This window comes from Zingiber officinale, chromosome 8A (assembly GCF_018446385.1).
Source record: "Zingiber officinale cultivar Zhangliang chromosome 8A, Zo_v1.1, whole genome shotgun sequence".
Classification (NCBI taxonomy): Eukaryota; Viridiplantae; Streptophyta; class Magnoliopsida; order Zingiberales; family Zingiberaceae; genus Zingiber; species Zingiber officinale.
In genome coordinates, this window is record NC_056000.1 from 125,850,531 (window position 1) to 125,871,700 (window position 21,170).

Below are 21,170 nucleotides of genomic sequence, written 5' to 3' on the forward strand. Positions count from 1 at the left end.
AGCAAGTTACTATAACGAACCCTCCCTTATAAAAAAATTAATTTAATTTTTCATATCAAATAGTAAAATAATAAAAATAGATACCGATCTTAACCAAAAGAATGAGAAAGATATATTTTCTAAGGCCACCCGTCCAAGATATTTAAAAAATCTTCTCCAATCACAGCATTATCAATCCTAATATATGAAATTAAAGAGAATTATAACCATGCATATGTTTTTATAAAAAAGATATTAACATAATTTTATTTTAAACTTTACCAAAATTAATTAGTAAATAGTCCAAATTTTTAATAAAATTATAGATATATATATATATATATATATATATATATATATATATATATATATATATATATATATATATATATATATATATAATTTTATTAAGCATTTGGACTATTTTACCCTCAAAGATTTCTTTAAAAAATATTAAGTAGCAGATTATTACTGAAAATAATTGCACTGATCCATGATGACAAATATAATTCATAATCAGGCAAAGAGAAATCAGTCATAACCTTATCTAATTTTTAGCATGTATATGATACAAGTTCAAAAAACCAGCAATATTTTATTGCATACAATCCAAAATCCTACACCAGCAATATTACAATCAAACACTTTTGGAGGAAAAAAAAACTCTAGTCTAGCACTGTACAAATTGATCAATAAATCAGGTTATTCAAACAGCACTCCAGCAGCATCCTAGCTTAAATTAAATTGCAAACTTACAGCCAAAAAATACAAGTGCACTCTTGATCGAATGCCCGAATGAGCTATAATCTTAAATTTCCAGAACCCTAATCTTTGTAGCCCATGAGAGTTTCAAGTAAAGTCGTCCCGTTGATTATTTTTGTAGTCCCAATAAGGAAGTCATACCCCATTCCTTCCTGCAGTGTGAGCAAGAAAAAAATCATTATAGAAGAACCAAGGCAGAACTGATAGTATTTGGATCTACATATATAAAGAAGATATTCATAGGATAATTCAAGACAATGCGAGATCAAGGAGACATATGACTCCATCCTCAGTTAGTAATGCAAAACTAAATAAATAATTCAAGACAATTCATTAAGGTTCTTGTCATGTCAATAAACAAGACTCACAAACATTTAATAACTCACAAATATTTGATAACACTGCAATATTGGAGTAACCCGTGGACAGTAAGGTAGAAATGGTACGTTCTTTCTGCAACTAAGCACAAACAGCATAGTATATTCTAACTTTCCAGCATGGTGTTATAAGCCATGTAAAAGGCCCTACTTTAATCAAAATATGACCTAAATAACATGAAAACTCCAGAGGTTAAGCTTTTGATAAGTGAACAACTGATACTTTTGATACTTTCAATTAAAGTTACAAGTTGCCACCAATTTCAGAGACCTCTTTAAGATCCAAGGTAACGGTTTTTCCCTACTTTAAACATAATATGACCTAAATAACATGAAAACTATAGAGGTTAAGCTTTTGATAAGCGAACCACTGATAACATGACTAGTAAAGCTTTGCGTCTCATATATGAATTAGATCATGTATAAGTTATCTTTTGAAATTAAATAAAATGCAACACAAAGTCAAAAATGTACCTGTGAACTAAGAAAACGAAGAGCAGCAATCTCGGCAAAAGATATTCCACCAATGAAGATTACCAAAGCTAACGACCGACGTCCATCAGTGACCCTGGTACTTTCACAGTTTAGTTTCTAAAATTATATTATAAGCAAGTGTAACAAACAAAAAGGTTAATAAGTCCAAGAGAAGATGAATGTTAGGTCATTCTAAGACAGAAAGCAGTCAACATTAAAACAACGGCAACAAGAAGCTTTATTTCCTAGCTAAATTTCATACAGCTACACTAGTTCCTACATTCCATAACCTCTAATGGCAGTCCTCTATGATTTTCTAAAAACAATCTACACAGCTAATAATAAAACAAGAGATGGGAGTTATTAGTTCCGTGATTGGAGTGTTTGCAGTGGATAAAATAGTTAATACTCACAACTTTTGTTGTTGTTCTACAAGATATATCATACCACAAGGACCACCCTATTTAGTGCTAGTTTGCTCTCATATTTGTTATGATTTTAATTCTTCTTTTTCAGTGGCTCTATTTATTCATTGATCACTTTCTTAGTTCCAAATGTTACCTTTTGACGACCACCAATATTACCTTAAACTTAACAGTATTAAGATCATCTTTGTTATGAAGACATCCATAATTTTAAGTCTGACCAATTGACTTGACTGAACTATAGAAACAAGAACTATAAGGTTGTTTCCTTACTTTATTTCGCTAAACAATGAGCAAGGCACATAAAACATGATCAAATACTTTTAAATGGATCCGAAACAATATGCATATAAAATATGTCGTAAAATTTACAAAAAACACATGGCATATAGAAAAAACACCTACTTCAGTCGAATACTTCTAAATTATGTTTGCTATGGCAAATAGAATGACTTTGACAATAAAAAAAAAAAGTAATTGTTGATATAAATCTAGAATATAATACGCCCAAAGTAATGAAAGAGAGATAGCATATGATTAAATCCAAAGTTTCCTTCCATGGTTTCATTCTAGTGAAGAAGAGAAGACAGTCCAACATAGTGATAAAACATATAAAACAAAAATAAGAATAAGAACAAAAAAAAAGTGTATAATAAAAGATAAAGAAACAAGTCAGTGTAAATCAATGATAAATAAGTGAGAATCACAGACAATAAGTGATAAATTAGTGAAAATCATAAGTTCAAAAAAAATTGAGAATAACTCAGAAATAGAGTGAAAATTGCATAGGAAACTAGGAAAACACGCCTACAGAGAAAAGAAGGTGAAATAATCCCATCATATGCTTCTGTGGTTGAACCCTCTTAACTTTCTCTACAAATTCACAATCATCTTCATTAGCTAAGTATTTTTAATAATCCTAAGATTGTTCCAAATCTGTCTCATATTAGGATCTTGAGTGTGAGTCCTAGCAATAGGGATAGCATATTGGTCTATGTTTCCAAAAAGTTTTCTGAGTTTGTCTCATATTAAGCCTTTCTAGTATCAGAAGATCATTCAAGTCTTTTAATGTTCAGAAGATTGTTCAAATTTATCTAACTATTTAAGTTCGTTGAGTGTGAGTCCTAGCAATAAGAAAAACATATTGATCTATGTTTCCCAAAAGCATGCTTCAACACCATTCTCTTTAGTCCATTGTATAAACAACATAAGGAATGTATGTTAATACAATAATAGTTTCCAGAAACCCAAACGCTGTCAAAGGGGGGCTTATCCCCACGTGTAAGCCTTACCTAGTTAATATAGATGTTATCTGTCACAGAAGAACGGAGTTAAGCAATGACACAAGGTACATGGGCGTTAAAAGTTGCTCACCGGAGACCAATAAAAGGAAAGTCCTCTCATCATTGAAAACACAGATTTTCAAAAGATTCATAGCCTCTGCAGAACCCCATGAGAGCTTTTTCACAATCTTACCACAAAGGAGTCTCACATCCCTATTCTCAATTTTAACCAAGTTAAGCCAAGTGACACAATACTACTTATACAAGACTGCATCCAGCCTAAGTGAAATAGAATCCATTATTTCACCACTTCTATCTCGACAAAAACTCCGCCCATAATGAACCAGTCATGGTCGGTCCCAAGTCCTAATAAAGGAGAGTTACGTTAGGTTGCCGGACAACGTTAAAACTATGACAAATGTTCAATGAATTGATCCATTAAACTATTGTACTAATGCTATGTTGTTCCTTAGAAGGAACGCGTTGCAAGGTCCGACTGTAACATCTTGACAAGGACTACTACATCTCCAGAACTCGGGTGTAGTGCTAAATATGCAAGAGTTCACATTGCAGGGTCCGACTATAACGTATCGGCAAGGACCGCTACATCTCCATGAAAACTTGGGTGTAGTGTTAAATAGGCAAGAGTTCTTATCCCATAGATTAGATAAGAACAAATATAATAGGAAAACTAATAGTCTAAGATTTGGAACATGAAATGTAGGAACTATCACTGGTAAAACAATGGAGATAGTAGATACGATGATTAAGAGAAGAATTAGTATTTTGTATGTACAAAAGACAAAATGGGTAGACGAGAAGGCAAAGATGATAGAGAACTCGGGTTTTAAATTATGGTATACAGGAAAGAGTAAAGCAAGAAATTGAGTGGGTATTATTGTAGATAGTTCGTTGTAGGCATAGTTAGAAAAGGGAATAGAATTAGTGACGAAAGAACTATGAACATAATTAGCGTATATGCACAACAAGTAAGATTAGATAAAGCTACCAAATAAGGTTTTGGGACGACTTAGATGAAGTATTATAAAACATTCCACCAAATAAAATAATTTTAATAGAAGGTGATCTAAATGAGCATATGTGAAAAATGAGGGATATAAGATAGTCCATGGAGGTTATGGGTTTGGAATGAAAAATGAAGAAGGGAAGACCATATTAGATTTTGCGATGACATATGACTTTATATTAGCTATTATATTTTTTAAAAAAAATAGAGGAACACCTAGGCACGTTCAAAAGTGAGAATAATAAATCACAAATTAACTTTCTTATGGCTAGGAAGAAGGATAAAAAAATTTATAAAGATTGCAAAGTCATTCTTGGATAAAGTTTAACTACCTAATATAGGTTAGTAGTGTTGGATATATGCCTCGAGCATAATATCAATAGAAAAAAAATATATACAACTCCTACAATTGTGGTGGAAGTTAAAGGATGGGAAGCAAAATATATTTAAGGAAAAGATAGGAGTGCAAGTATTAGATGAAATATTTGGTGATTCTAATACGACATGGGATAAGATGATATCAAAGTTGAAAATAATAGCTAAGAGTGTAATCGATAAGTCGAAGGGACATGCACCACTAAATAAGGAATCTTGGTGGTTGAATTGAAAAGTGCAAGACAAAGTGAAGGAAAAACGAACAATTTATAAGGAATTATATATTTGTAAAAACGAGGAAAACTTAAAAAAATATATAATAGCAAAGAGGCTAAAAAAGTAGTGAATGAAGCAAAGAATGAAACTTTTGAACGATTATATCAAAAGTTGGATACAAAAGAAGGGGAAAGAGACATTTATAGAATAGCTAAAGTGAGAGAAAGGAAGACGAGAGATCTTATCTAAATAAAATATATTAAAGATGAATATAATAGGGTACTAGTAAACGATGGAGAAATAAAAGAGCGATGGAAGAGGCATTTTCATCAACTTTTTAATGAAAGTTTAGATGACCAACTTAACTTAGATAATTTAAGTTGGTTAAATGGGTATAGAAATTTAAATTTTTATCATAAAATTCAAACTTTAGAAGTAGAACAAGCTTTAAATAGCATGCACAATGGAAAAGCCGTTGGACCAGATGATATTCCGATAGAGGTATAGAAGTGCCTAGGAAAATAGGGTATTGAATGACTTACAAAATTATTTAACATGATATTGAAAATGAAAAAAAAATGTCTGATCAATAGAGGGTAAGTACTCTAATTCTCTTTTATAAAAATAAGGGAGACGTAAAAAATTGTGCAAACTATAGAGGTATTAAACTAATAAGTCATACCATGAAACTTTGGTAAAAAGTAATAGGAAAAAAATTAAGGAGACCACGGTGACCGAAAATTAATTTGAGTTCCTGCCTAGAAGGTCGACAATAGAAGTTATACATCTTCTTAAACAACTAATTGAAAAATATCGGGAGCAAAATAAGATCTATGCATGATATTCATTGACTTAGAAAAAGTTTATAATAGAGTTACAAGAGAAATTATATGGAGAATTCTAGAAAAGAGAGGTGTTAACGTAACATATATTGAACTAATTAAGGATATGTACAAGGATGTAATGACCAGAGTAAAGACTCCAGGCGGAGTAACTGAAGCATTTCCAATAAAGATAGGATTGCATCAAGGATTAGCTCTAGATCCCTATCTTTTTATATTATATATGGACGAACTCACTACACACATTCAAGACTTAGTACTGTAGTGCATATTATTTGCAGATGATATTGTTTTGGTAGATGAAACACGTGAAGGAGTAAATGCTAAACTAGAATCTCGGCGGGAAACGCTAAAAAGGAAAAGTTTTAGGCTTAGTAAAATAAAGACAATATATAGAATTTAGGTTTAGCAATATTAAACATAATGAGACAATTGTTAAGATAGGAGATGATGAGTTGTCCGGAACTGAGAGCTTTAAATATTTAAGATCATTTTTGCAAAACGATGGAGGGATTGAGAAAGATGTCTTACATAGAATACAAACAAAATGATTGAAATGGAGGAGAACGTCGGGTGTTTTATGTGACCGTAAAGTACCTTTAAAACTTAAATAAAAGTTTTATAAAACCATAGTTAGACCTGCTATGTTATATGGAGTTGAATGTTGGGTTATGACTTGAGCACATGAGCAGAAGATGAGTGTTGCAGAGATGAGGATGTTAAGGTGGATGTGTGGGCATACGATGATGACCAAAATAAGAAATGAGTGCATTAGAGAGAAAGTTGAAGTTACATCTATTAAGAAAAAACTCCGAAAGACACGTTTAAGATGGTATGAGCATGTACTTAGACAACCAATAAATGCTCTAGTTAGGCGATGTGAAACTATGACAAGCACACAAATGAGAAAGAGAAAGACCAAAAAAGACTTGGTTAGTAATAATAAAATAAGATAAAATTTATTTAAGTATAGCTGATAATATAGTAGAAAATAGAGCTCAATGGCGTAAAAGGATTCATATAGCCGACCCCACCTAGTGGGATAAGGCTTGTTGTTGTTGTTATTCTATCTCAACAAAGTTGCTCCTAACTCGGGCAAATTAAACCATAACCATAACAAATTTTGACTGAATTACAACTAACCTAGGTGAAGTAAACTGTACTCTGGAATATCTTCAAACAAAACTATATTCAATTGGAGCTAGCTCAATTGGCTCGTAAACAATCTCAACCAAACTCAACCTTCTTGAACTCATTTGGCTACAATCCTAAAATGAGGTCAAAGCTAAATCAACACAATTGGAAAACTTCTATAATTTCGTTTTATAAAAATTGAGTATTAGATTTTGCACCTTCTATAGGAAATTGAGTCTAGCGTGCAATCAATAAAGGAGTTTCAATAGTATCTAACTCACAAGCCGCAACCGTTGAGGCAATAGGGGATTCAATAGTGATTAGTAAGGAGATCTAGGAAATAATGAATGCCACAAATGAAGTTTATGATCTCACACAAAAGGCTAGAGATCAAGGACCTCTTTGGGGTTAATGGGCTCATGAAGAGTAGTGCTCTAGTGAACGAGTTTATGTTAAATGAGAAATAGCAAGAGAACGGTGGATGGAAATACATATAGAATAGAAAATGAAAATTCGACTCTAATACCAACACACACTCAAGGTGAAGAAAAACTCACAAAGCACTTAAAAGAAAAAAAAATATTAATAATAAATAGTTAATAATTTTGTTGGTGTTGATAGGAACAAGCGAGCATATTGTTCCGCCCACGGACTGGCATATGGAATTTACTAAGACAAAAAAAACTACTACATCATGACAACTTACCTCCTCTTCCTAATTCCCACGAGATGAAAGTGTTAGGATGACGTGAGACAATGAGGCTCCTCTAATGCTTTTGTAGGCATGCGACAATGGCTTACTTCCTCTTCTTCCTAGTTCCCGCAAATGAAAGTGCCACAATGACGCAAAGCACAATGAAGGCATTGGATATATGATGACGACTAGCTTCTTCCCCCTAATTTCAATGAGGCAAAAGTGTTACTGCAATGCGAGGCACAACGAGGCTTCTAATCATTCCACAACACTAATAAGAGGTATACAACCCTCCTCTATTGCCTATTTCTCCTCCACCTAGGGCTCGTTCTCGATATTGCCACTAGCACAAGCACTCATGTTACTCGGCACATATGGTTTATGTTGGGAACCGAGCTTTAGACTCGAACTCCGAATGCGTTTTCAATCCTTGGTTGAAGGATGATTAATGCATATTGAAATAACACAACTTTTATAAAATTAACCCTAACCAAATTGGGAAATGAATATCCTAATTTGAAAAATGCAATTACCTAATTAAACTTCTAAATTAATAAATAGACTAAACTTCTCAACACCTTAAATAGAAGAATTACTAAAATCAATTACAATTTGAGAGTCACATTGATTCCTCCTTTCACATCGATTCCTCCTTTTTAACTTCACGAGCAGTGTCAAACAAGGTGGTACTCTTATATCAACTTTACAAGGAAGATGAATAATATTATTATTCAATTTTTACAATTAAAATATAATCCAAAAAAAGTATTCAAAGGCAATTTTTCTAGTTAATTAAGTATATTTTGTTTAAGTGGTTAAACTTTAACCAAAAGGCATTTCTTCAGTCAAAATTCAAAATGCATGGTTTTTAAGTTGAAAGCATGCAATCCCATCATCATATTGGTAGTAGAATGTTTACACTTTTGCCAGAGACATGGTTCAGTTTACATCTCTGAATATTAACTGTAATTTAGCACCTTATGGTTTATTTTTATCTTAAATTTTAAAATATCAAGAAAAAAAATTGCAACCTTAACGTAAAAGAGGCATTCCCTTTTCACTTTGATATAGCCATGATTCGATAATAAAAGTAACACTTTAGCAAGTTTATAACAAAAATGAAAGGAGAATAAAGCTTACTTCAAAAGTGAAAGTAAAAAAACTTGACAATAGAAAAAAAAAATAACTGCAAGTAATTACATCAACTTAGATGTGTGTGTGTTACTGGTACCTATCAAAATTAGATTGGAAAGCTGGATTTGCATCTAGCAAAGAGTTGCTATTAGGAACACCCTGTTGCAGACAAACATATGATCACGATCAACTGTACAGGATATATGTACCATTACATGCCTATAACCTATATAAACTGGAAAATATAAGGACAGACCCTCTTTAGATCCACATGAGGTCCTGGTAACAGCTTCAGTATTTCTTCCATAGACCGCCTGAAAGGTCAATTGATCAAGAACAAAGAACCAAGTACAATCAAACAAAGACATTTTCATAAGCACAAATTAAAGAATATTTAAAATTCTTTGATGCAAAACTAGTCAATCAGAAGATTCAGTAAATACATTCTCAGAAATATCTCTTTTTTCAGGAAATAAATTGAAAATAGAAGATTCCAAAATTCTAAGTGCGTGTTAAAGGTATTGGGTTTTAAGTATTAGATGAGATTAGTTCAGTCCCACATTAGTTTGATTCAAACTTTATTATCAATCTGTATACACCAATGTAATGGTTACTATATGATGAATGACATACAATATTTTATTTTCTCAAATTCTGTATTCTATCAGAACCACTGTATTAGGTTTTAGAATTTTCTAAAGTGAAATATTCCCAAGGTGTGCATCCACTTGTTCTCTTCAATCTCTAATGTGCCACCTAAAAGTCAAAGAAGACATTCATAGAGAAAATATCCCATTTTTGTTTTGCTATATCTAGCAAAGGTTGGATTTTGTTATCCATATATCTAGTGTATACTTGCAATGGTACCCCATCACAGTAAATCCTGAAGAATAATAGAGTGAAGGAGACTGCACTGCTAAAAACAAATAGGAGACCAAGTTCAACATCGTGAGTCTTCAACACATAGGAATCACGGGCAAATAGAGGGAGAAGAAACTAATTAAAGAAGAGAAGAGCATGAAAGAGAGATTAGCAAAGGAAAGGGGGAAGACATATTTTGCTCTCAGAATTGAATTGAAGAAACTATTAGATCTACAGATGAATCTGCAGATAGAGGTCCCCAATCAATTCTAGATGGGAGGAAATATGGAAATAGAAGAGAAGACACAAGACTTCTGCTACATCTGAAGAGGAAGGATTGTTACTGCTCTGTTTAGAGAAGAAAGAAGAGGAAAATCTTGACTTAGCATGCTATCCAGATCAAAAGAAGGGGTGGAGTTTGTTGGAGAAGAAGAGAAAGAACCAAGGTTTAGAATACCGTTTCGTGCCAGGCGACACGGACGGTTTTTACCGTTTTGTCGCCTAGCCGAAACCGGCACTCGACACGTAGAAATTTTGACGCGTGATACGCGCAGACGTGGCGCTGTGCTTTCGGTGCGTGATACGCTCATTGATGTGCGCCAGCACGCGCGACACTCGTGATCGAAAAAATCGCGCGACAGAAGGAATCGAATCGATTCCTTCTGTCGATGGCAAAAATCCTATAAAAACATACCAGCGAGCGATCGATTAGCAGCAGCGAGCAGTGGCGAGGCGAGGCGAGCAGAGGCGAGGCGAGGCGAGCAGCAGCGAGGTGAGTAGCGGCGAGGTGAGTAGCGGCGAGACGAGCAGCGACAGAGGTACGATTTCCCCATCTCATATGCATCGCAGGCGGCTCCGAAGGAGTCGCCGAACGCCTCCGGCGCCGTCGGACCCCTGCGATCCGCCGCTGTCGAGCGGCGTGATCGTTCGTTGCTGCTGGCACCCGTGCCCGCGTGTGCCCTAGGGGTGAAGGAAATTAAATATAATTTAAATTTATAACAATTCTTAAAGTTGGTATGGTATTCCAAATAGGCTTATGGTATTTCAAACAGGCTTTTCTAAATCCTAATTAAATTTTCTCAATAAAAATTAAAATATATAAAAATATATATTTAAAAATTAAAATTTTAATTAATATTCTGAAAAATTAATTTTCAATGTTTTAAATTGTATTTATAAATTTTAAAAAAATTATAAAAAATCTGTTTAAAATTTAAAAATATATATATAAGAAATCTGATATATATTATAATATTTTTTATTATTTAAAATTTAATTAATTTTTTTTAAAAAAATAATAATAATTCAGATTTATATTCTAATATTCTAAAAAAATAAAAATTCTAAAAAAATCTAAAAAAAACTAATAAATTAAATTTATATTTTGATATTTTTATTATTTTATATTTTTACAAATAATAATTAATTAATTAATTAATTTGTATAATTATTATATATAAAGTAACATCTTTATGCTAATTTATATATTTATTATAGATAATATTTTTTATCTTAGAATTAATTTAAAATTTGGATGAATATTAATTTTTGTAATTTTGTAATATGTTTAGAAATATTACAAATCTTTTATTTTAAAAATTTGGATAAAGGTATGCTATCATGTTTATGATTCCTAATAAAACACTTATAATCTTGTGCAATTCTGATCATTCTAAATTGAGAAAGGCGAATTAATATTTTTAGGAGATTGTTTTAAATTTTAGAAAGTTGCTCTTTATAATTTATATATTTAATTTATAAATTTACAATGATAAGTATATTCTTAACGTTATAAAATGATGATCATTACCTAGAAATGTGTATTATTCTTAATTTTTTTATAATGCATAGGCAATGGCACCCAAACAACAATCTCATGATCCAGCTTGGAGACACGCACGTCGATTAGAAAATCGATTCCATTGGCAATGTTTGTATTGCGATATGATTGGACGCGGCGGTAGAGTCACACGCCTAAAACAACATCTTGCTAGTGGATATCCGGATGTTTCTAATTGTCCAAAAGTTTCTCAAGAAGTTCGTCGTGCAATGAAAGACGAACTTGATGGCAAAAAAACATTAAAGTATAAACAACAACAACAACGTGAACTTGTTGATAGCCGAAGCTCTAAAGAACCAATCTATGATGAATTTGAAGGTCATGGTGAAGTTCCAAATGATGAAGACTTTTTAGCAGCTCTCAGCGCCTCTCGAACTCAATATGACTATGAGCAAAATATACGATATAGAAGTGGCTCTGGTACCAGTGGAAGTGGCTCAACTACTGCAATAGAAAGGTGATATTTCATAAATCTATTGATGCAACTACAGACTATCATAATGCACTCTATATATATCGTTTGATGGATAGTGTAGTTCAAGAGATAGGTGCAGAACATATAGTGCAGGTGATTACAGATAATGGTGCCAACTTTAAGAGGGCTGGAGAGTTATTAGAGCAACAGTATCAAACATTATTTTGAACACCATGTGCAACACACTGTATCGATTTGATGATGGCAGATATCGGTAAGCTTGATATAGTGAAGAAGGTAGTAAAAAAAGGTTAATATTTAACAAAATTCCTCTATAACCATCATTGGGTTCATGGATTAATGAGAAAATTTATTGATGGGGAGATTCTGCAACCAGGAGCGACTAGGTTTGCTACTCACTTTCTCCTGTTAAAGTCGTTGAATCAGAAAAAAGTTAGATTAAAGGCTATGATCTCTTCTGAAGATTGGGAGGCCTCTCGATATTCTAACACGACCGAAGGTAAGGAGGTGCAAAAAATTATTATATCTGTCAGATTTTAGGACTATATCGCAGAGATTCTTATAGTAGTAGAACCATTGTACGTTGTTCTACTTAAAGTTGATATGGACAAGAAGCCACAAATGGGCAACGTTTACCGCCTAATTCATGAAGCAAAAGAGGAAATTAAGAGGCGTCTACAATCACCAACCAAGTATCAACATTACATTGATATAATCACTACAAGATGGGACAATCAAATTGGAAAATATATTCATTTGGCCGATACGTATTTTTTAATGATAAAGAATCTTTAATATTATTATTAATAATTATATATGTTTAATTATCGTAGGTTATTATCTCAATCCGGCATATCAATACCGTTATAATCTTGGCACAAATGATGATTTATTAGTGGCTCTCAGACATGTAATATCAAGACTGCATACAAATGGAGAATCAATTGCTGAGACTATTAATGAAAGTCGATTATTTCGAGAGGCATATGGTTCTTTTAGCGATCCTATTGCAGTGTCATGCAGATATAAAATGGATGCAGGTAAGTATAGTAAAAATTATTACTAATTATTGTCAACAAATATAAATAATATTTTAATTTTGTTCTTATTTATCTTACAGCTGAATGGTGGTTACAATATGGAGGATCAGCTCCAAATTTGGAAAAAATTGCAGTACGAATTCTCTCACAAACAACGTCTTCAAGTGGTTGTGAAAGAAATTGGTCAACTTTCTCCCTCATTCATTCAAAAGTACGAAATCGTCTTTCTTATCGTCGCTTGGAGAAGATGGTCTACGTTCATTATAATATGCGTCTTCAACTAAGAGCACTAACAGAAGAGAATGAAGAACAAGAGTCTGGTGATGACATGTAGAGCCATTTGATATTGGATTTGTCCAAACTGAAAATGATCCAATGATGGATTGGCGGAGCGCTGTTGAGGCCGAGAATCCATTACTTGATGAAGCAGGAGACCCACCACGACCATCTCAATTTCTTACTCAAGAAATTGAAAAAATACAAGCTAGAGGAGATATCTGTGAGGAAGAAGATAATGATGAAGCATTTGATCAAGAATTTCGATTTTCTGGATCTCGGTCTAGACATTCTCAAACATCTCAACCCCAAATCCAATCAAAGTCCATAGATAAAGGCAAAAGGAAAGGCAAAATTCCTGCAATTTTTACTAAAAAGAAAGAAAAAGGTAAACCTCCTGCTTATACAGGAAAGGGTCAATTGAGCATTAGAGAAAATCCACTCGATGCAATTGATGAGCAAGAACATGATGACAGTGATGAAACTTCATCACCTTCTAACACTGTGGCCCGACAAGAAGTTCGAAATGAGGATAGTGATGTTGATAGCAGTGCAAGTACTCATGGAAGTGACGACAGTAGTGATGCATCTAGTGGTAAAAATTATGTTCCCCCTACTCTAGCACCGGAGCTATGGACATGTGAGATAGATTATACAAATGCAACTCAAGATTATGATCATGGAGCTAGAAGTAACACTCTTCAATATCAGCGTCGATATAAGGGTGGCAAACAAAAGAAAACTCATAATTATCAAGATATGCGGGAGAGTTTAGCTAAGATTGATTTTGGTTGAAGTTCATCATACTCGCAACCTTCTTATTATAACTCTGATGCATCATATGGTGATCCATCATACCAGAGCTCAAGGACGTATGCTTATCCTTATCCTTATCCTGTGCCTGTTCCTATACCCGTTCCGATTTCAGTGGTGCCAGTTCAAATCCAACATCCAGTGATGAATCGAGACACGCTGATGGACATGTGGAGAAATCAATATCAATATTGCATATCATGGGATGATTATTTAATTTGGGCGTTGGAGAATTATGGAGTTGACCTAAGTAGAATGTTACAAGAACCAATGCTTCCATCTGATTCACGCCACTCCTTTTGGTATTAGTAAGGTAACATATTATAATGTATCAATTTAATTCAAGTTATTGATAGATCAATTTTTTTAAATAAAATTATATTTAATTATTTTTTCTAACAATATTAAGTTGTTCAATAATTGAGAATTTATATAAAATCAACATATAACTTATTTTTAAATTATACATAATAAACATATTTATCTAATAATTACTATATATAAATAAAAAAATACCGAAACAGTATTGGCACGGTACGATACGATACCAAAACTGTATCGTTCCGGTCTGGACCGAAACCGTATCGTTCCGGTCTGGACCGAAACCGTATCGTTCCGGTCTGGGATCGAAACCTCGGCACGGTTCGAGATTTTAAAGTTTGGAAAGAACTCTATCAAACGAAGGAGAAGCACATAGGCCCGTGCTCAAGGTGTATAGGAAATTTGCTAGTGTTTGAAAGGTGATCATCCAGCTACATATCTGGTTGTAGTGATGGGATGGCATGCACCACAACAAAGGAGATTGAGAGTTAGCAATAAGGTGGGGTCGCTCAGTGAAAGGAAGTAGTGGCAAGTCTCACTAGTGAGAATTGCTCGTGCTCAAAGAACAACATTCCTCCACTCGATAAAGTGAGCTCAAGGGACAAGTAGCCAAAAATATGAATCATGACAGCAAATACAACAAACCTTAGGAAAAGGGTCAATGTCGCCTCATCTCCCTCCTGGTGTCCATGATCCTTATTTGCATGCCTTGTGCAACCACATGGGGATCTCTTCTAGTAAAGGCATGGGTGGAGATGTAGTAGTCCGGGTACACATGGCGGTGGAAGATGATGACACATGAGTGGCATGCGGCAGTCCAAAGCAAAGAAGTAAAGACGAAGCCAAATGCCGCCATGTCCATGGGGGGGGTCCTAACAGTGTGCGACCACACCGAGGAGGTGGTTCATTTCATGATGAACTGGAAGATCCCAATCCAATCAATAAGAGAAAGAAGACAAAGATGAGCAAAGGCCACCACCATCATATTAAGCCAACAACCTCCCCCTAGGGGAAGGTTCCTTAAATCTTAACCATCCTAACCCTAGAAAGGGACTCTACTATCATGTAAAAATTGGATAGAAATATTGTATTGCTTATTATATTTGAGATATTTATTACATTGATATACATAGACATGATAAAACTCAAAATGTAGAACTACTATGAACTAAACTGATTAGACTAATAGTCTTATTAATCTAATACCTTCTAAGGCATTTGCTTAACAACAACTTGCCTCTATGCATGCGGTGATGTATTAATGTTTACAATAAAACCAAACAGAAGAATATGTATTGTGTATATGAATTTAAAAGGCATCCATCTTTTCAAAAGAAAATACATAAAAAATGAATGAAGATGTTTTCAAGAATGACAAAGGATTGAATTTTCAAGTCTTACAGTATTATCGTTCTTATGAAATAAAAAGTAATATATATTGGTTACACAATGATCAAGAGTTAAATGAGAGGATATATCCTAACTAGACCCTCCTTGATGTTAAGAAAATACTAAATAACCTCTGTAGGGTACCTTATGCCAAGTATTTAATGTGAGCAAAAAAATAATAATAAAACATGATTAATAAGAGTTTTGAACTAATGCTGATGGAATAAGACTGGAAATGAACATTACCAGTAGAGCCTTACCATCCAGAACGAATTGCATGTTGTACAAGACGAATGCTAAGTGGTGCATATCCAGAAAATATGTAGGAAATATCTTTAGGGCTGAAATTCAATCAAGAAGTTTGAACAATCAAAAACAAATGGTTTGCAACTATCAAAAGGACTAATAAGATCAAACACTAGAACCACATAATTATTATAATACAATATTGGCTTAAATCATACCCAAAAAAAAGAGCACAACATGTAAGTAAACCAGAATCTTTCCTTTTTAAGTAGAGGCTAATCATCTAAGTCTAATGATTTCCCTTGATGTTACAATCAGCTAGATTTATGTGAGCGCTCACTAATATGAAATTAACTCAAAGTAGTATAAGCTAATTAGAGAAAAGTAACATGTGATGCAAGCAATGGCTTAACATTGAAAAAAGATAGACGTAAAATATGCAAAGTTTTAGATGTGATATACATATGATGTATAACATGTTCTAAACAGGAAATATAAAAGAAAAACTATCCAAATACAACAACAACAACCAAATTTTATTCCACCTAATGGTTCGTTGTTTTATCATCATTTATATTTAAATAAATTTTATCTTGTTTTATTATTGTTAACCAAATTTTTTTTATCTTCCTCTTCCTCCTTTGATATGTATATTTATCATAGTTTCACATCGTCTAACTGAAACATTTATTAGTTGTCTAAATATGTTTGTACCATCTTAGACGTGCCTCCCAAAGTTTGCTCTCAATAGATGCAATCTCAACTTTCTCTTTAATATTTTCATTTATTATCTGTCCATCCTTATATGTCCATACATTCACCTTAAGATCCTTATCTCTGCAACTCTCATCTTTTACTCATATGCTCAAGTCATAACCCAACATTCAACTCCATAAAAGGATGGAGAGATTGAGAAAGATGTCTTACATAGAATACAAACAGGATAGTTGAAATAGAGAAGAGCATAAAGTGTTCTTTGTGATCGTAAAGTACCTCTAAAAAAATTTTACAAAACAGGACATTAAAATGAAAAACAAAAACAAATGACAATAAAACACAACATAGAGGACGGAGAAGCAACACAATTGGACTTGTGCCCTAACAGGCATCCATTTAAGAGAACCAACATATATGGCATGATGTTGTAAATGTGATTCTAATGTCAAAAACAAATGATACTTCTCATATTCTAGTTTAATATCATAAGAAATTAAAACAGGGAATAGATTGTATTGAAGGGTTATTCTAATAACTTCATTTGAGCAACAAGAGAATTTTAACATAATTTATACTGCATCAATTATTTTCTCTATTGCATCCCGAGAAGTTTGCATATTCCAACAAATCAAAACTCAAAGGCAACTTTTACTATCATAGATCCATCGGTTCATGAAAAAAGTGTGAAAAAGTACATTTACACTATATGAACTCCAAACAAATTATAGTGGTTGCAAAGGAAAGAAAAGAAAATATGATATTGCTTTACAGAGTTCAAGGGAGGGTAAGATTCATGTAACTAAGTTAAATAATTAGAATAAACACTGCTTGATAATGATCACGACACAACATATGTTTGTTTAATTTTCTAGACATACTTGCAAAGCATTTGAAATAATGAAAAATAAATAAATGCCACAAATTAAGCTTACAGGGATAGAAAAGTAGAAAGTGTTCGAGGGTAGATGAACACGGTTTTAGAATTCAATATCTTACTAAAGCCAAGGAGTGACGAGTATTTCAAAAATCATGTAATGACAACGTTGGACAACCATAAATTAGACAAGAAAAATAAAAACAACTAAATAGGTTGCTAAGTTTAACCTCGAAATCGGCACCACCTCTAGCAAAATCAAGAAAAGCAACAATTCATGGTGCCACATGCCAACCAATTATACTTGATAAAATGTACTAAACACCTAAAATACATTCACTTTAAATGTCACATACATTATTTGAAATGTTTCAACCAGAAAAAGTAAGTTCATAATTCAACTATGTCCATGCAAAAGTTACAAAGATACTAGAAACTTAGGCCAAACAGTATAGTCACCTTGATAATAAATAGCATCATAGAAAACTTGCATTAGTTTGATCAAGGAAAAGAAATCACAAAAATATTAAAAATATATGCAATGTATATACTTGGCCGTGTCAGTTTCCTCAACAATAAGTTGGAAAGCTCGTGCAATAGCCAGCCAGTTGCTTTTGGATTCCTGCAAAGAAGGTCAAACGAGAAAACAGAGCTTAGATATAGGAGAAATATAAGAAAACACCAAAATAAAAGAAGTTTCATATAGTCAAGAATAGAGATGAGTAAATCAAATATAACCAACTTTTCCAATTATTACTTGTCAGAGTACCTACCTGTTTCTTAAAGAGGCCTGCTTTTTCCAGATTATATAATGTAGGCATGTGCTCAAATCCATAGCTATGCAGAATCTCTCTCCTAAGCAAGAAAGAGGAAACATCTTATTCTTCAATTATCGGAATTAGCTTTCACTATATAGAAGAAATTATATAGACGCAATGATATGGAATATGACCATAGCTTGTTTGAATCATGTGATTCACGATTTATATAATACAATATGATTCACATATAAAATGATAAAGTTCTTATGAATCAAAAGTGAAAAGAGCCATCCGGTTCGATTCATTTGATTAAATATGAAGCTTATTTTGTATAATTCTAAAATAAGAAAGACAATTTATTAAAGGTAAATGATAATGAATTACATTAATTAAACAACAACAACAACAACAACAACAATCAAGCCTTATCCCACTAGGTGGGGTCGGCTATATGGATCCTTTTACCCCATTGAACTCTATCTCCTACTATACCATCTATACTTAAATAAATTTTATCTTGTTTTATTGTTACTAATTAAGTTTTTTTTTGTCTTCCTCTTCCTTTGATATGTGTATTTGTCATAGTTTCATATCACCTAACTGGAACATTTATTGATTGCCTAAGTACATACCCGTACCATCTTAAATGTATCTCTCAGAGTTTTCCTTAATAAATACAACTCCAACTTTCTCTCTAATGCTCTCATTTCTTATTCTATCCATCCTCATATGTCCACACATCCACCTTAACATCCTCATCTCTACAACTCTCATCTTCTGTTCATGTGCTCGAGTCATAGCCCAACATTCAGCTCCATATAACATAGCAGGTCTAAATGTGATTTTGTAAAATTTTCTTTTAAATTTTAGAGGTACTTTATGGTCACATAAAACACTCGATGCTCTCCTCCATTTCAATCATCTTGATTGTATTCTATGTAAGACATCTCTCTCAATCCCTCCATCATTTTGCAAAAATAATCCTAATATTTAAAACTCTCGATTTTGGGCAACTCGTCATCTCCTATCTTAACAATTATCTCAGGACGTTTAGTATTACTAAGCTTAAATTTCATATATCCCGTCTTTATTCTACTAAACCTAAAACTTTTCCCTTTTAGTGTTTTCTGTCAAGATTCTAATTTAACATTTACTCCTTCACAAGTTATATCGTCTGCAAACAACATGTACCACGGTACTGTATTTTGAATGTGTGTAGTGAGTTTATCCATAATTAGTGTAAAAAAGAGAGAGACTTAGAGGTTTAGAGTTGATCCTTGATGTAACCCTATCTTTATTGGAAATGCTTCAGTTACTCCGCTTGAAGTCTTTACTCTGATTGTTACATCTTCGTACGTTTCCTTAATTAGTTCAATATATGTTACGCTAACACCTCTCTTTTCTAGAATTCTCCATATAATGACTCTATCATAAGCTTTTTTTTAAGTTAATACCATGTATATATCTTGTTTTTGCTCCTGATATTTTGCAATTAGCTGTTTAGGAAGATGTATAGCTTCTATTGTCGACATTCCAGCATGAACCCAAATTGATTTTCAATCACCATGGTCTCCTTTCTTAATCTTTTTTCTATTATTTTTTTTCCAAAATTTCATGGTATGACTCATTAGTTTAATTCCCCTATAGTTTGCATAATTTTGTACATCTCCCTTATTCTTATATAAGAGAACTAGAGTACTTATCCTCCATTGATCAGACATTTTTTTCGTTTTCAATATCATGTTAAATAATTTTGTAAGTCATTCAATACCTTGTTTCCCTAGGCACTTCCATACCTCTGTCGGAATATCATCTAGTCCAACGACTTTTCCATTGTACATCTCATTTAAAGAGTGTTCTACTTCTAAAGTTTGAATTCTACGATAAAAATTTAAATTTCTATACTCATTTAACTTACTTACATTACCTAAGTTAAGTTGGTCACCTAAACTTTCATTAAAAAGTTGATGAAAATACCTCTTCCACTGCTCTTTTATTTCTCCATCGTTTACTAGTACCTTATTATATTTATATTTAATACATTTTATTTAGATAAGATCTCTTGTCTTCCTTTCTCTCACTTTAGCTATTCTATAAATGTCTCTTTCCCCTTCTTTTGTATCCAAATTTTGATATAATCGTTCAAAAATTTCATTCTTTGCTTCATTCACTACTTTCTTAGCCTCTTTCTTAGCTATTGTATATTTTTTTTAAGTTTTTCTCGTTTTTACAAATATATAATTCTTTATAAACTGTTCATTTTTCCTTCACTTTCTCTTGTACTTTTCAATTCTGTTAGTACCCCAAAGTAGTTTTGATGTGGTCAACCGAGTTAAGTTAGGTCCTGTGTGTATTTGATGTCTTGTGTTTAAGTGTGTAGGAACTTAGGAGCACAGGAAGTCAAGCGAAAGACACAGCTAGCAAAAAGGACGGCACGGGAGAGAGTCGGCAGGCTCGATGCGTCCAAGGGGCGAGGTACTGCGGAAGAATACGCTGGCGGACAAGAAGGGAGCACACAATGTTTTCGAGGGACGATAAGTCGGAGCGAAAGCTTGCTCGAGGAGAAAAACGAAAGATGGGTCCGGGTGAGCCCAATTCCTGAGGGAAGAAATCACCCAAGCAATCGGCGCAGTGGAAGAGCCAACAGGGAGCCGCGGAACTACTAGAAGCGCCCTCAATGTGGTTGGAGGTGCCTCTGCGCCTTTTTATGGGAAGGCACCTTCAACAGGGTTGAAGGCGCCTTCAACCACCTATGGAAGACACCTTCAACCACCCATGGAAGGCACCTTCAACCCTTTGAAGGTGCCTTAGACTGGGCAAAATGTAACCATTAGCGAAGATAAAACCTTATTTTCGCTTGTCTTATTGGAGGCG

At 33.4% G+C, this 21,170-nt stretch overlaps 1 protein-coding gene across 1 annotated transcript in view; it reads right to left on the bottom strand.

Moving 5' to 3' along the window:
• Nucleotides 1-492: 492 nt before the first annotated feature.
• The window catches only part of LOC122010151 (vacuolar protein-sorting-associated protein 33 homolog), a 54,433-nt gene continuing 33,755 nt past the window's right edge, over nt 493-21,170 (bottom strand). The window contains exons 16-22 of the mRNA XM_042566579.1: nt 18,309-18,390; nt 18,087-18,157; nt 15,959-16,039; nt 8,979-9,036; nt 8,820-8,881; nt 1,593-1,686; nt 493-893 (exon numbers count right to left, since the gene is read on the bottom strand). Of these exons, the coding sequence (XP_042422513.1) occupies nt 804-893; nt 1,593-1,686; nt 8,820-8,881; nt 8,979-9,036; nt 15,959-16,039; nt 18,087-18,157; nt 18,309-18,390 (538 nt within the window). The 3' untranslated portion in view covers nt 493-803. The remainder of the gene's footprint in view (nt 894-1,592; nt 1,687-8,819; nt 8,882-8,978; nt 9,037-15,958; nt 16,040-18,086; nt 18,158-18,308; nt 18,391-21,170) is intronic.